Genomic DNA, 16,166 nt, shown 5'->3' on the forward strand with positions numbered 1-16,166 from the left:
CTTTGTGCCCCGGAGTCCCACCGCAAGATCACAGGAAAGGTTTCAACTTAGCATTTATTGCACACTCATTGTAGACAAGTGCCACGTCCTCAAAATACAAAGCTTAGCAACACACAACCTCATTTTCACGGACTTTAGAGATATGCCAACTGTATAAAACTAATTTTGTGGAAACATGGAGAGGAGAACAGTAATTTGGGTGAGAAAAAGATGACACTGGAAAGTTTGGGATGGATATTTAAGCATAAACCAAGGTTCCAAGATGTGAAACCAGTCTGCCTGAAAACCTCTTCTCACCTAGCCCTCAGCCATGTTTCTACCTCTGCCCTTCCTATTTTGCCACTTCACACGTACAGCTCCTTTCAGCTTCCTTACTTCTAGTTCACCCATCTCTCTATTCACTACAACTTAACAGTCCTGGGAAACAATTTAGCAAAGCTATTTCAAAAGCATGGAAAGTAAAATTGATCAAATAATTTTACTCATAGAAATTTATACTAAGGAAAAAGGGAGGCTTTCAAGATTTTAAATTACTTAAGTGAATTAGCATAAAATTATATTAGCTTAAATATTTAACACTTAAATGCTTAACAATAGGGAGTTATTGGAGATAAAATACACCCATCAGAAGAAATTATTCAACCATTAAAATTTTTTTTCAAGGAATATTTAATAACAAGGTAGATAACATATGCTTATCTAACATGAAATTTTCTATCACTGAGGCTAAAGCAACACATCCTGTTCATTGAATAAACATGGCATGCTGCATTGTGTGTACAATGCAGGGCAATTTAAAAAATACTGTAATTATAATTTAAGAACTTCAGAGTTTGAATAGGTGCCAGTGTTCTCTTCCTTTTTCATATGGGAAAAGAAAACTCCTTTGAAAATCATTTTAAGTTTGGACAAAAATTCCATAGCTGTATTCTTAAGATCACTCTGCAGTCTTCATGATTCAGATGATACAAAGGAAGCTTCAATTCAACCTTTTAGAGAAGACATTCCAGCTCTCATGATCTCATCAACCAGGAGAATGTTGGTGGCAATCACAGTGCTGAAAGGGGGAAAAAAATCAGATGGCTCAGGTTTGAGTTACGAACCCTAATTCAATTCAAACTCCAACTAGACTGTGCAAATTACAACCAGTTAAATTTGCCTTTCCCCTCCATACACAGAAGCTTAGTTGCTCTACTTTTGACGAATTACATTTTCTTATGGAGAGAAAAGTGACTAAATAAAACATACCAAATTAAGAGTATAATGATTCCCTAAAGGTTAGTTTATAGTTTTGGCTTTCCCAAACTCACCAGGAGTGAAGAAGCTGTTTCTTTACACAATAGTTATCCCATATGCCTACTTCTGCTGCCACCAGTGGCTCACCTGAAAAGTAACCGAGTATTCTCAAAATCACACAGAGCAGGTCGAGCAGGTCATAAGATCAGAATACTGTCTAAAAGTATTTTGTGCTGCTTTACTCATCACTACTTATTTCCTCCAGTATTAACCATGAGAAACCAAAGTTCCTCTGTTAGCCCAGTACTGTATTCCAAACCATGACTCCTGTGCCCATCAGCTTTGATGAGTGGCTGATCTCTACTTAGAATACTTCCAATGACAGGAATGCTCTACTTGGTTACCAAATATTTGAATACCTCTGTTTATCTATCTGGACACATTCCTGTCCATATTAAAGTATAGCACTTGAACTATAATCTGGCAAAATGGGCTTATTTCCCTCATTTCAGAAACCTTCTATATTAAATTGAATCTAAATGATGCTGTTGACAACAGCAGGTCTTACCTATACTGCGTGGGTGTATCTGTTACCTCTCTTCCAGTTTGTACCTGTGTATTTGTACTACACTGGCCTAAGATCAGGGCTTTAATCATTTAATTAGATTTAGTTCCCTCTTCCAGCATTATTTGCTATCCTCAGCCCTTTCCACCTGTGAATATAGTCGTTAAATACACCTTTTTAATCAAAGTTTCTGACAAAAAAGAGAATTAAGCAAGCCCAATATATGAACCTGAATCACCTGCCACAACTCAGAAACACAAAACCTGTACTCTTCAAAAATTTTCAAATGTATACTAGAATACCTTAATTACTATATCTAGTCATTACATTTTTTAAGTCATTACACTTTTGTGTATTTTAGTCATTACATTTTCATATCTTGTTTTAGAACCCAGAGATCCCTGATGAAGGTGTCAAACTGCAAAGCAACTCCAAGATTCTTTTGTCCCATTTTTTATCCTTTCTGCCCTTAACTCCCCTATAGCATCTAGTTCTTCCCTACAAATAATCCTACAAATAGTCACATCTTCTTACCTGTGTTCAAATCCACACCCACAAGTTGACCTGATTCTGAATGCTCTGCTTGAACTTTAACTAGTGTCTCCTGAAGGTCAAAACCAGAGTTCTGAGCAAGAACCTAAAGGAAACAAATGTAACCCTTTAAAAGATAGGACCTAAGAATTCAGAGTGAAATCTATAATAAATGAACAGCATTTCTAATTTTTTTTTAAAAAAAACTTAGAGAATGACTAGATATACATTACTAACCAACTCACTAATCCACCCCAAGCCCAACAATACTCTGGTCATAAACTGTACCCCTAACTGGGCAAACAACAGAATATCACAATATTAATCTTACTTTAAAACAAGTAACAAAAAGCAAGCTTGTACGCCAGTATAACCTGCATACTGCAAACCCTCTTAAAATAGTTACCTCCTGCCATCTGAAAGTTCAGATAGTCAACTCTTCCCTCCAGAGGAACCAAAAACATTTAAATGAGAGATACCTGTTCTAGGCTTAGGGTGAAAACTATCAAACCTACTTATTCAAAATCCGTATTACAAAAAAAACCCATATTATCAAAAAGCTTTCATCAGCTGAATCATTTTGGTGTAGTTCAGGAAACTGTTAAAGCATTCATACCTTAGGAATAATGAGCAATGCATCAGCAAATGCTTGAACTCCAAGCTGGGCCCTGCCCTTTACACTGGGCTTGTATTTAATCAGGGCTTCTGCCATTGCCACTTCCACTGCACCAGCACCTGGAACTACACAGCCTGTTGGGTGGGGGGAGAGAGAGATGCTAAACTACAAAGACAGTAATACTGTACAATCAATTATAAGAAAATACATAAATTAAAACACACATAGGAAAATCATTAATCTGAGAATTCAGTATAACCACAGCAGTTTTAACACTGCATTTGAAAGCAATACAAACGTTATCAAATAGAATGATTTAACTAGCATATAGAAGCTCCTACAAGTTCTTACTAGTTCATTTATTTGTATCCTCTTTTAGTAACAGCATGCTATGAAAAAACTTAGCATACCATCAATAGCCATTACAAAGGGAAAACTTTACTTTCGCATGGTGTCTGGCTGTGTAAACTACTGACAAAAAGAACACAGTATTCAGCCATGCCTTTTAGACTAGCGAAAAGAATGTAATTTAAATACAGTGGGGATCTTACCATCATCAATAGCATTTTTAACAGCCCTCAAGCCATCTCTTATTGCATCTTTGATTTGAGTGAGTGTGTGCTTATTTGGTCCTTTGATCAATAATGTGACAGAGCGAGGATTGTTACATTTCTCGATAAAGGTGAACTTCTCTTCTCCCTGTATGAAGAGACAGTATTTTAAAAAACAGGATATGGCTGTATAAAGAATGAACAGAGAGAAGGGGCTTATGGAGGAATAAGTAGTGTATTAACAGGGAACAGCACTGACCATGTTAAGGCAAATTATTTCTTTTAAAAAGTCAGATAAAACAAATGTTATTTTCCTTTCAATGGGTTATCATTACTACAATAAACCATCAAAACATAAGTAAACCAAGGAAAAATCTCTTCCTGAGTTTTAAGGAAGTTTTAACTAGTGAAGAATTCATGAACCAGAAAGTAGTATTATCTTTGGAAAGAAAATACACTCACCAGTGTATACTCATAGACAAGTCCTGCATATCCCAAACAATCAGGACTTAGGCCATCAAGAGAATTTAGGGCTACTCCACCACAAGCAAGAGTCAGCCTGAAATATTCAAGTGTAAGGGAGATGCAGAAGTAATTTTATTAGTTACGTTTAAAGAGAAGAACAGTAATTTTTAGAAAGCAATCTTTTTCAGAATTACATACTCAAAACATACTCTAAAATGTATTTTAGCTAAAACCTTTCCATTTGCCACCAGCTGAAAACTGGTCTTTCCTCCCAACTCTTCATTTAAATCACTCTCCCCAAGGCAGCAAATATACCTAATATGAAATCTAAAGATGGACAATAACTCTTCATCATGGTGAGCTCTTTGGGAAAAAGTATTCTCCAAAACCTTTGGTGCCGTCTCTTGATATGGAAAAATATATACAGTACAGGTCATAATTTAAAAATAAAACAAGTATATACCAACATTCACAGCACTACTCATAGTAATCAAAAGGTAGAAACCCAAATAAATGTTCATTGACAGATAAACGGATCAAAATGTGGTATGTATCCATACACTGGATTATTTATTCATCCTTAAAAAGAAATGAGCCTGATGCTACAACATAATAAATTCTGAAAAGATTAGGCTAAGCAAAATAAGCCAGACACAAAAAGACAAATACTGCATGATTCCCTTACACGAGGTACCAAATTCCTAGACAAAAAGTAGAATAGTATTTACCAGAGGGGGTGTGTATAGTTATTATTTAATGAGTACAGGCTTTCAGTCTGTGATGATAGAAAAAGTTCTGAAAATGGATAATGATTGTTGCACAACGTGTGTGTAACTTAATGCAACTGAACTGTATGCTTTAAAACACTAGTAAAATGATCAATTTTATACTATGTATATTTTTTTGCAATAAAAACACAATAAGTAGGGCCAAAAAAGGAATAATCCTAGTTAACTTGCAAAATAAGTAAAATTCATGCCAGATAATCTGCTGTCCCTACCTTTCCATATTTCTCCTTTTAGCTCTGCGTAGAGCTACTATGCCTTCTTTTGCAAGAGCATCTAAGGAAAAGGGATCAATTCCCTGGAACAACAACAAAAAATTAGTTTCAATGTATTTCACCTTTAAAATAGACTAGCTTATAAAGCAAAATATCTCACCTTTTGATTAATAACAACAAATCCTTTATCTGAATCACCACAGACTTTCTTTTTCAGTTCTATTATTTTTTTAACTCTGTCTTCAATGAATTTTCTTTCAGCTTTTACTAGTTTCTCTCTCTCTTCTGCACTCTTGTAAAAAAAGCCAGAATTCACTTCTCTAAAAAAAAAAAATTTACAGAAAGAGGAGGAAATGTTTAATTTCTGAGTAGAAGATAAGCCAGCAGTCTTAGAAACTATGTTAGTCTCAAGATTTAACAGTCACAGAGCTCCAATCCCACTCCTGGTATGTTTCCTCAAAACCCAGTTTGAGGCCCTGTTGTCCTTACAGTGGGGGAACTAAGTCTCACAAAAAAGTGACTTGCCCCAAACACCAAGCTCCTCCACCTCTCTGTCCCATTCTTAAAGGGCTATAAACTCACGTCTTTTCATATTCCAATGACACGTTGCATGTGAGGATGTATGCATCTTCTACTCTCTTTTTCATATCAGGATGCCGTGCCCCATGGTCCAAAACAAGACCTCTGATTAAGCTGTTAAAACATATAAAAATTATATTCTTATTGATTTCAGATGGGCTATATAACATACGCTAACAAAATCAAAACAGTGACTTGAGACTGTATTGATAATTTTCACACAATCAGCTTTATTTCTTGAGTTATCTGAAGAGGACTTTTAGGTAATATCTAGGTAAGGTCCAACTGTGAAAAAGCAGTATTCCGGAATACGACAAAAATAAGCCATTCAAATGAAAGTAACAACTCTTTCCTGCACAGAAAATTCTGCGGAGAAATAGTCTCAACTGGTAGGCTATCAAACTGTGATCACTGCCTTTAAAAAATGTCTTCAAACTAGATCTTTGAAATAATTTTTAAAAATTCCCCAAAGTCTCCCATGGGTTTTGTATCCAACAGTTCAATAAATGCCAAATGACTGATATAGTTGACTTTTTTCTTCTTTGTTAAAATCTATATATGTATCTTTTATTTAAGTATAGTTAGTTGTGTCAATTTCTGGTGTACAGCATAAAGCTTCAGTTATACAGGAACATACATATATTCATTTTCACATTCTTTTTCACCTGATGTAGCTGACTTTTCAGAAGCATTCTGACTATAAATACATACCATTAACTTCATTTCAAGAGGAAACACCGAGTAAATTAAATACTCATCTTGGCAATATACATTAATTCAAAGACAAAAAAATCAGGCAAAAGATATGAATTGTATAAACTCCTTCCGGTTTGTAAACACACTTCTTAAGTATTTCCTAGCATTCTACCACCTACCTTGTGTCAGTTTCAGATTTATGTTTCATCTCCATGATCTCAATCATGAAGAGGTCAATAGGTTCATCTTGTTTTTTAATGGTCAAAATGGAGTCCACTACAGCCTGCAATAGAAGTGTAACCATTAAATGAATTTGATTTGCCGAAACTGAGACACCTTATTCTTCAGAGAAATTCAAAGCAGTTTCTTGACTTTAAAAATCTGTGAATTGATCCAAGCCTATTTCTATGCACTTACAGAATGCATTATGTATGAAGGGCTGAAGTCATTTACAAAATCTCAATTTGTAATTACCTAAAGAATCAATGACATCCCTACTATTGTATTAAAAATATCAGTGACAGGAAGCTTTTTAATAATGAAACCTCCATTTTATAAACCCTGTTTACTGAAAGCTTGGATTATACCTTTATAACCTGGCCAGGCATACTATTATGACTTTCTCACTTTACTTTCTTTGGGAATACAGATCAGGTTATCACTGCCACAAAAATGAACCTACTTATTTCACAGCATGATACTGTTAAAGACTGTAGATAGCACCCTGTAATTGAAACTAGAGTACCGATGCGTCCAGCTGCCAGGGGTATTCTGTATAGGTGTACTGTACCAGACACATAACAGATTAAACACATACCTCTGTTAAGACATCAGCAAGTTCAGCATGAACTTTAGTGCGTAGAGACGTTCTGGCCACGTCTATAAGTGTTTCCCTGTCCATCTCTTTGCTTACTTTGACTTGTTCCAAAAACTGAAGTGCCTTCTCCTTTGCAGCTTCAAATCCTTCTGTTATTATTCTGGGATGAAGACCCTATAATAAACACACAATTACAAAACCACTACTGACACTGGAGATCTTCAGCTAGATGCAATTATAGCTCATAATAAAGCAAGTTTACAAAGAGATATTTTGGATCATTCACACCCTTTAACGCAATTAACATAATGTTCTGACTTTCTGAATACATTTAAAAGGATTAATAGTCCTTTCAATGCAGAGGAAAAGAACAGACATTGCTCTAGCACAGAGTCAAAGCCAAGGGCACTATAAAGCACACTTGGGTGTTCACTGTGCAAACCAAAAGGAATAATGCCCAAAACTCAAAACCATGTCGTATCAATATGCAGTCAGCAGGACTGTATCTTTTCTATAGATAACCTGAAATTAATTCTCATCATCTAACAAAAAATAAACAGACTAAGCATCTGCTTTCTCTCTCCTCCCAGGAAATTCTTCCTGACAACATGCTAGTAGTCACTGAGGTCTGCTTTAACCTTGGAACTACTGAGTGCTAAAAAAGTTGTAGAACTCTTATTTAAAATTTTTTGTTGGCCTTTTCCTTTTAAATATGCCAATCCTGAATATTCCATTTCTAAATCTCAATTATTAATCCATGTTATAGATAAAAATCATATATATAATGCAACTTGATTTAAAAAAAAAAAAACCAAACAGCTTTTAGGCCAAGAAAAATTCTTTAACTTTTCTAGGATCATAACAAATTTGTGTCAGATTAGGATATAGACTCTGGTCCTCAGATTTAAGCCCCTTGATATTCTACTGTATGGCCTCTGCTACTAGTAACACATCATTGTGAATAAATAAAACTCAGATCATTTCCTATCCACAGTAAAATATCACAGAAACACAAGAATCATGTATACTTCAGAAATGTAGAGATCCGCCTGTTTCAGGAGCTCTCCAATGATTAGGACATTGGAAGTGGTACCATCACCAGTTATGTCATCCTGGGCTGTTGCTACTTTGGCTATTAAGGAGGCTGTTGGGTGCTGAATTTGCTGAAAGTAGAAGAAAAAAATCCTTAAACAAGTTAAATTAAAACAGTCCAAATATACCTTAAAATGTGTAAAGGGCTAATCTACTTGCACAAAATGCCCAAGTGTGCAGCTACATATTATGCTGATGAAAAATTCACCATTAGCTATTTTGTATTAACAGTTTATGATGATCAAACCATTTCTAAATATAAATTTGAGGCTTAGTTAAGGCTTACTCAAGGTGACAGAGCTAACAAGTAAGAGCAACAATTTCAAATCCATGCATGTCTCTTTATGACAAATCCAGGATTCTTCTGAGAATAAATGAAAGCCCAGCAGCCTCAGAATTTTTTAAAAATAGCCCTTTTAGCAAAAATCATCAGTGGATGCTACATCACTGTAAGGAAAGGTTTTTGGAAAAGCACGATATTCATGCCTGCAACTCACAGATTCTTAATTACAAAGGATCCAATCATGGCTCTTGCACTGCTTTTGGTTTTTATGTCTTTGGGGACACTGATAGTTTAAGAATCTAAGCCAATCATTTCACAGATTATCTCATTAAATTAGGTAAAATAGAAAAGCCATGTAGGTATGACTTTTACGACATAGCAAGTTTAAACTATGACTCCAAATGCTCTCTGCTAGCACTGGCTACTACTTAGCCAACAAACAAAAAACACACGTTCTAGGTTAGCTAGTCCTTACTGAAGGTATTTACAAACACCTGGGATGTTAACATGGTACAGTGCCATCAAAACCCTGAACTTAAAACTCAAAACACAGGGAAGTCATTTCCTTTTCTTGGATTTGAACTGTTAGGTTTTGGGAACTCAGAGATGAGAAAAACGACTGCTCCTCTCAGTAACCTCGTATTCTTAGTCACTGGGACTTTAAAAATGGTAAAGACTTTTATTTCCCCTTTAGTCGGTGGTGGAGAGATGAAATATAACAGAGAACTCCAGTTTTAAAGGAAATAAGTATAACTATTCTGTTGCATTTTGCCTATCTGATGATGTCAATTTCTCTTTAGTTTTTCAGATTTTATTAGAATTTATTTTAATAATTACAATCCTTTAATCAAGGCCTTAAATGACAAAAATAGAGATTCAAAAGTAAGTATATCGGACTCCAGGGCTCCTCACTGTGTTGTATTGTCAATAACATTACTGATTATATTCCTCTTCTACTTCCATTGTCTGGAAAACTACCTGTTGAGAGCAAATGATCTTCTCCTACCTTGAAAACGAACATTAAAAATCTCTCTACAAGTCACATGTACTACGGAAAACCAGAACATTTTTGACCTAGTATAGCAACCTCTCACCATTTCGTGAAGCAGTACATTTCCATCTTTAGTAAGCTTGATGTCTCCAGCACCAGAAACAAGCCTGTTCAATGGGCAGAAACAAAGCACAGTGTAACTTTTTCAATGGTGACCAAGAATCCCATAAAAATCGGGCTTTATCCAGATCCTAAGAAGCTGGGGCATTGGGACAGGGTCTCTGCTCCCGGTAACAGGAACGGTGCAGTGTCCACCCCCTCCCGCCTGGGAAAGACTGCCGAGAACTCAGGTCGCTTAAGCCCCAGAGCGCGGGGAGAGCGGCGCGCATGCGGGAAGCTTTGTTCTCCGCGGAGACGGCATCTACCACAAGAGAAAATGGCTAGGGCGGAAAATAGGAACTACTCGGGAGAATGCGGGGAAGAAGGGCCGCAGTGGCGAGCTCAGATACCCAGAGACGACGGGCTCAAAACCGCGATCCCCAGCACCAGGCCCGAGACCGCGCGAGGTGCGCGGTGCCCGCCCGGCCCTCCCCGCCGACCCCGCCTTACATCTTCATGGTGCCCTTAGGCCCCAAGTTGGTCCTCAGCACGTCCTGCAGCCCCCGGGCCGCGCTGATGTTGACCGCCAACGCCGCCTGGGCTCGGGCCACCTCGGCCTTGGGGTTCAGGGTCTTCACGGCTGCCATAGCTGCCCCAGCAGAGGAAGATGTGGGGACCCGGCGTGCTGAAAGCCGAGAGTCGGTTCAGAGCATGGCCGGGAGGCGCTATCCGGATCTTCTCGAACAGTCCGGCGCGCCGGGCCCGCCCCCAGCGTGCCCACGTGCCGCCGCCATTGGGCCGTGGTCGGCCGACGCCGCTCATTGGGTCGCGGCCGCACGTAGCCCCGCCCCACCCGTCCCCGCCGCGGCGCCATGGCGCTCGGTAGGAGCGTGGCTCCCAGCGAACAGGGCTCGCTGGGCTCTGGTGTTGCCGCCGGCCCGGGCCCAGCTTTGCGGACCTCCGACCTGAGGACGTAGGCGGTGCGGGTCGCTGTGCGCAAGGCAAGGCCTGTCGGCCGCGCACGTCTGGGCGTGACTGGAGAGGCGGCTGCTCTTTCCCGGAGGTCTCCGGCCGCAGGGTGTAGGGTGGGCCTCCCCTGTCCCCCGCTCGCGCCGTTTGCTCCTTTCTCCCCTTGCTTTTATCCCGATCACCAGACTTTTCTTGTGTACTGTGTGCCTGAGGGTGTTCTAGAAGCTGTGGGGGCCCAGAGTGAATCTGATAAGGACCTCCCCCCCCCCCAGTGGCCTAGATGTTTTAGGCTTACGGAAGGCGAAGAGACGTAATACATGGTGGAAAGTGCTAGATGCCTTTAGAAAGCTACAGGATTGGTGCGATGGCAGCTGAGGAGAAGCAAGAGTCAGTCCACTCTTCAGACTCAGGACGCAGTGCTGAGGCCTCAGGTTCTCAAGGCAGGTTTGAAAACTAACTTGATTGAGCAGTGGTGTCCAGCCTTTGAGAGGGCTGCTTTATTTCTAAAGATGCCCCCCACCTAGATAGCAAGTCTTCTCAAACGTTTTGTGTTTTATTCTTGTAGTTAATAACCAAAGTTGTTCAGAATTCAAAAGGTGCCAGAGGGCATACGGTGAAAAGTAAGTCTACCTTCTTCCTCTAGTCAACTTCCTTCTGACATGCATCTTTAGATACATGGTGTTACCTTTAGGTACTCTAAATTCCCCAGATGCTTTCTGAATTTATAAATGAATATGTGCACAAATATAAAAATTTTCCCTCACACAAAATGGCAATTCATATACACAGTATTGGGTGTGTTACACTTTAAGTATCTTGGAGATAGGAACATACCAGTACAAATAGGGCTTCCTCATTCTTATTAATAACTGCATGTATTCTTTGTAAGGATGACATAAGTAACCAGCCACCTACTGGTTGACATTTAGGTTGTTCCCAATCTTCTGTTACTCAGACTGCAGTGAATATCCTGGTATATAATGCACTAAAGTGATCTTGTGTATTTGAAAACCACAAAAGCATCTATTTAAGTTTGAGTTATACAGACGAGGGAGATGTGTGATTAGTTCTGGAGATCCTTAATCCTCAAGAAATACATAGCCTAGTTACGGAGATAAACTTGTAAACAGGTAAAATGACCAAGATGTAGGATCTTTAAGAAATGAATGAAGTACTGTGAGCACAAAGGTATTAACTCTGAGCATCAGGGAAGGTTTCTTGGAGCAGGTGAGTTTTGAAAGATACATGGATACTTTGTAAGAGAAGAGGGCTTAGGAGAATGATATCAAACAGCGAGTGATAGTGGAAGGGCCTGGCGTGCCCAGAGAAAGGTGAATGCATAGGATAGAGGGAAAAAGACAAGTCTGGAGAAGTAGCTTATTACAACTGTTGTGTCCTGGTTTGCTAGTTAAGAAATCTGAGCCTAAGCCTGCCAGCAGTGAAAACCCAAAAAACTAGAGATGAAGGTAGCTTCAGGTGGAGTGGAGGATGAACTAAGGAAGAAGACTGAGAATAGGGAAAGGAGACAGAAAGGAGGGTGTTGAAAAGTCCATGCAGAAGGTGATGAAAGCACTGAGGGGAGGGTGTAGCTCAGTGGTAGAGTACATGTTTAGCATGCATGAGGGCCTGGGTTCAATCCCCAGTACCTCCATTAAAAAAAGGATAAAAAGGTGGTGAAATCATGTTTAATGACCTAAATAAGGGAGGAAAACTTGTTTAAAATAACATGAATATAATCTCATTTTTGTAACCATTCCACATGCATCTATACAAAAAAGGGCAGAGGATATACATTAAAACATTAACATTGACTATGTTAAAACATTCAGAATATTTTCATTTTTGCAGCCCCCACAATTTATGTATCCATAGAAGGGGAATGCAGAAATATACACATGAGAGTATAAAATATAAAATATACGAAGTATGTCCAGTGTCTTATTTTTATTATTATATATATATAAAGAAAGGATATCCTGAAAATGTGTAATGTTTTGTTTCTATCTTTGCCAAATTTATAGGTGAAAAATGTATCTTAAAGTTTTGTTTATTGAGAATGAAGTTGAACATATATCTTTAAAATTTTTTTAAAAATTTTATTTTTAGTTTTTTGGAGGGAGGTAATTACATATTTGTTTATTAGTTTATTTCAGTGGAGGTACTGGGAATTGAATCCAGGACCTTGTGCATATACCTTCCCCCTCGAGCATATATCTTACATGTAAAAACCATTTGTAGTTCTTTTTCTGTGAACTGTCTATTCGTGTCTTCTGTTTTCCTATTTGGTTTCATGTGGATTTGTAGGAGCTCTTTATGTTTTCTGTGTTGCAATTTGCCCCAGTGTTGTTTGTATTTTGTATTTATGCCTTTTCCCAATTAAACATTAAAAATTTTTTTCATGTGGTCAGATATATCCTTTTTTTCCTTTTATGGGCATTTGGACTTTGAGCTATAGTGTGTAAAACAGGCCTTACACACTTAAAAAGTATTTTAAAATTTCTCCCATGTTTTCTTTTGTATTTTTAAGGTTTTGTTTTTCATTTTCATCTTTAATTCATTTGGAATTTATTTTGCTAAGGAATGAGATACGAATCTGTAGTATAATTAAAACATATATTTGGTCTTTGTCCCTGGTTCATAGCACAGAAGTGAAACCATTGGTTTTCCGAGTGATAGGAGTGTCTTTTGTTACCCATTGCAGTCCCCTTTAAAATACACCTGAGTCTGTGCTAATGAGGTGAGTCAAGACAGGGACCCTAGAGAGCCTCAGGATGGGGGCTGGTCACTAGAAAGACCAAACACGTGGTGAGAGGAGGGGAAATCTCAGCCCTGTGCCTCCAACCTCTGGAGAATGGATGAGGGGCTAGAGATGGGTTTTAAAAATACTTGAACAATCAGGGTGAGTGAACATATTGGTGTCCTGATAGGGTGGCACATCCAGGGGGTTTGGAAGCTCTGCGTCTCTCCCCCAATACCTTATCCTGTACATCTCTTCCATTTGGGTGTTCCTGAGTTGTGTGCTTTATAAAAGACCACTAAACCTAAGTCAGGTGATTTCCTGAGTTCTGGGTTGGTCTTAAAATTTTTCAGTTTTCTTTACGGAGGGGATTGTGGGGATCCCCAAATTTGTAGCCAAGTTGGACAGAGTCTAGGTACCCTAGGGACCTGGGACTTGCAACGGGTGTCTGAAGTGAAGGCAGTATTGTGGGACTGAGCCCTTTACTGTAGGGTTTGCAGTAACTCCAGATAGTATCAGAATTGAATTGAGTTGCTGGACGCCCAGTTGGGGTTGGAGAATCAGAGTTGGTGTCTGAGAATTGAGAACTGGTTATTGGTGTTTGGAAAAAACTCACACAGAATCCAATTTTATTTTTTTCCAGGATAATTCATGTTTTTCACCATTAATGTGTAATGTAATTATTAGCATATGCTGCATTCCTAGCATATCTATATCTGGATCTACTTTGTACTATATTCAGTTCTACAGTGTCAGTATAAACATCATGTTGTTTTATTTACAATAGTTTTACATGCTTCAAAATTTTGTAAGGCTAGATCTTCTTCATCAACCTTTTTTCAGAAATTTTCTAGCTATTTTGCACATTTGTTTTTCTTTCCAAATGATAGAGTTAATCTAGTTTTTAAAAATCTGTTTTTTTAATCTTAGGTTGCTTTCAAAAATATTTAAGCATGTAGTGCTTTTTTAGTAAAACACGTGTTTTAGTAAGTAGGAGATTCACATTTATGCAGTGGAAGTGGAGATAGCAAATGGCTAGGGGATAGAGGCATTTCTGACAAATTTTGAAACATGTGCTACATAGTTCCTATTTTCAGTCTAGGAGTCTGAAGAGGTTGAGGAAATTCCAGAAGTGGGGCAGGTTTTGTATGGGAAGGTGGGGTAATAATATTGATTTTGGGTAGTGCTTTTCCTTTTGTTGGTCATTCATTCTTTGAGTGTCTACTTTATGGCACAGTACTGTGCTTGGAGTAAACATACACATGAAAAGAGGTCTTTTCATTCAAAGACTTTCCAGTCTAGAGAGACAAATGTACAACACCACACATAATATACACTGTGTACTAAAGACCTGTAATGTTGTAGTCTCAGTGCCATACTATTAAGGAAGAATTCCTAAAGCAAATCTTTTTCTTTTTGGGGGGAAGGGGGTGGGGAGGTAATTAGGTATGTATGTGTGTATTTAATGGAGGGACTGGGGATTGAACCCAAGACCTTCTGCATACTAAACATACACTCTACCACTGAGCTATATGCTCCCCCCTGCAAATCTTGAAAAAATAAAATTGATTTTCTTATTACAGAAATAATACATAATCATCATACAAAAAGTAGAAAAATAAATTCATAATCTCATCATTCAGAGATAACCATTTGTGATGGTTAATTTTATGTGTCAGCATGGCAGATATGAGGTCAAACATTCTGGACATTTCTGTGAAGGTGGGGTTTTTTTTTTTGGATGAGATTAACATTTAAATTGGTGGACTTAAAGTTTAAACATTAAATTTACTCAAATGTAAAGCAGATTATCCTACATAATGTGGGTGGGCATCTCTAATCAGTTGAAGGCCTTAATAGACAAAGATTGATCTATCCCTAGCAAGAAGCAATTCTGCCAGCAGACAGCCTTTGGACTTGAACTGCGTCTCTTCCCTGGGCCTCCAGTATGCCAGCTTACCCTGCAGATTCTGGATTTACCAAGCCTCTACTATTGCATGAGACAATCCTTAAAATCAATCAGTCAGTCAGTCAATCTTATTTAACAGTACATGATGCCTCAGTGTCTTCACTTTAACAGTGGACACCCCTTAATACATTTCTTAAAGCTATAGCTGCCATAGACAGTGATTCCTCTGATGGATCTGGGCATAGTCAATTGAAAACCATCCAGAAAAGGATTCACCATGCTAGAGGCCATTAAGAACTTAAGGATATTTGTGATTCATGGGAAAGAGGTCAAAATATCAACATTAATAGAAGTATGAAAGAAGTTGATTTCAATTCTTGTGGATGACTTTGACAGGTTCAGGTCTTCACTGGAAGAAGTAACTGCAGATGTGGTGGAAATAGTAAGAGAGCTAGAGGTAGAATTGGATCCTGAAGATGTGACTGCATTGCTGCCATCTCTTGATAAAGCTTTATTGGATGAGGAGTTGCTTATATATGAGCAAAGAAAGTGGTTTCTTTCTTTTTTTTTAACTTTTTTTTATTGAGTTATAGTCATTTTACAATGTTGTGTCAAATTCCAGTGTAGAGCACAATTTTTCAGTTATACATGAACATACATACATTCATTGTCACATTCCCTTTCGCTGTGAGCGACCACAAGATCCTGTATATATTTCCCTGTGCTACACAGTAAAATCTTGTTTATCTATTCTACATTTTGAAATCCCAGTCTGTCCCTTCCCACCCTCCATCCCCCTGGCAACCACAAGTTTGTATTCTATGTCTATGAGTCTGTTTCTGTTTTGTATTTATGTTTTTTTTTTTTTTAAGATTCCACATATGAGCGATCTCATATGGTATTTTTCTTTCTCTTTCTGGCATACTTCACTTAGAATGACATTCTCCAGGAACATCCATGTTGCTTCAAATGGCATTATGTTTTCAGTTTTTATGGCTGAATAGTATCCCATTGCATAAATATACCACAA

The 16,166-nt window shown here is 38.2% G+C and overlaps 2 protein-coding genes and 2 non-coding genes across 5 annotated transcripts in view; 1 reads left to right on the forward strand and 3 right to left on the reverse strand.

The window, feature by feature from the left end:
* Nucleotides 1-36: 36 nt before the first annotated feature.
* CCT6A (chaperonin containing TCP1 subunit 6A) lies at nt 37-10,275 on the reverse strand. The gene is made up of 14 exons (XM_032460362.1): nt 10,032-10,275; nt 9,526-9,589; nt 8,085-8,219; nt 7,057-7,230; nt 6,419-6,522; nt 5,547-5,657; nt 5,125-5,284; nt 4,965-5,047; nt 3,962-4,058; nt 3,500-3,647; nt 2,949-3,082; nt 2,336-2,438; nt 1,311-1,383; nt 37-1,057 (listed from the first exon to the last, which is right to left on the reverse strand). The coding sequence occupies exons 1-14, from the start codon at nt 10,166-10,168 to the stop codon at nt 985-987; spliced, it is 1,596 nt and encodes a 531-aa protein (XP_032316253.1). The 5' UTR covers nt 10,169-10,275; the 3' UTR covers nt 37-984.
* LOC116657696 lies at nt 3,310-3,450 on the reverse strand. Its single transcript, XR_004312892.1, has one exon. It is a non-coding gene; the product is annotated as a small nucleolar RNA SNORA15 (small nucleolar RNA).
* On the reverse strand, nt 7,363-7,496 carry LOC116657698. Its single transcript, XR_004312894.1, has one exon. It is a non-coding gene; the product is annotated as a small nucleolar RNA SNORA22 (small nucleolar RNA).
* Nucleotides 10,276-10,375: 100 nt separating the features above from the next.
* The window catches only part of PSPH (phosphoserine phosphatase), a 29,488-nt gene continuing 23,697 nt past the window's right edge, over nt 10,376-16,166 (forward strand). Inside the window, exon 1 of one of the 2 annotated variants that reach the window (XM_032460369.1) lies at nt 10,376-10,606. The gene's annotated coding sequence lies outside the window, so the exon portion shown is untranslated. The remainder of the gene's footprint in view (nt 10,607-16,166) is intronic. The other variant, XM_032460370.1, reaches the window with a different exon arrangement.

This window comes from Camelus ferus, chromosome 18 (assembly GCF_009834535.1).
Source record: "Camelus ferus isolate YT-003-E chromosome 18, BCGSAC_Cfer_1.0, whole genome shotgun sequence".
Taxonomy (NCBI): domain Eukaryota; kingdom Metazoa; phylum Chordata; class Mammalia; order Artiodactyla; family Camelidae; genus Camelus; species Camelus ferus.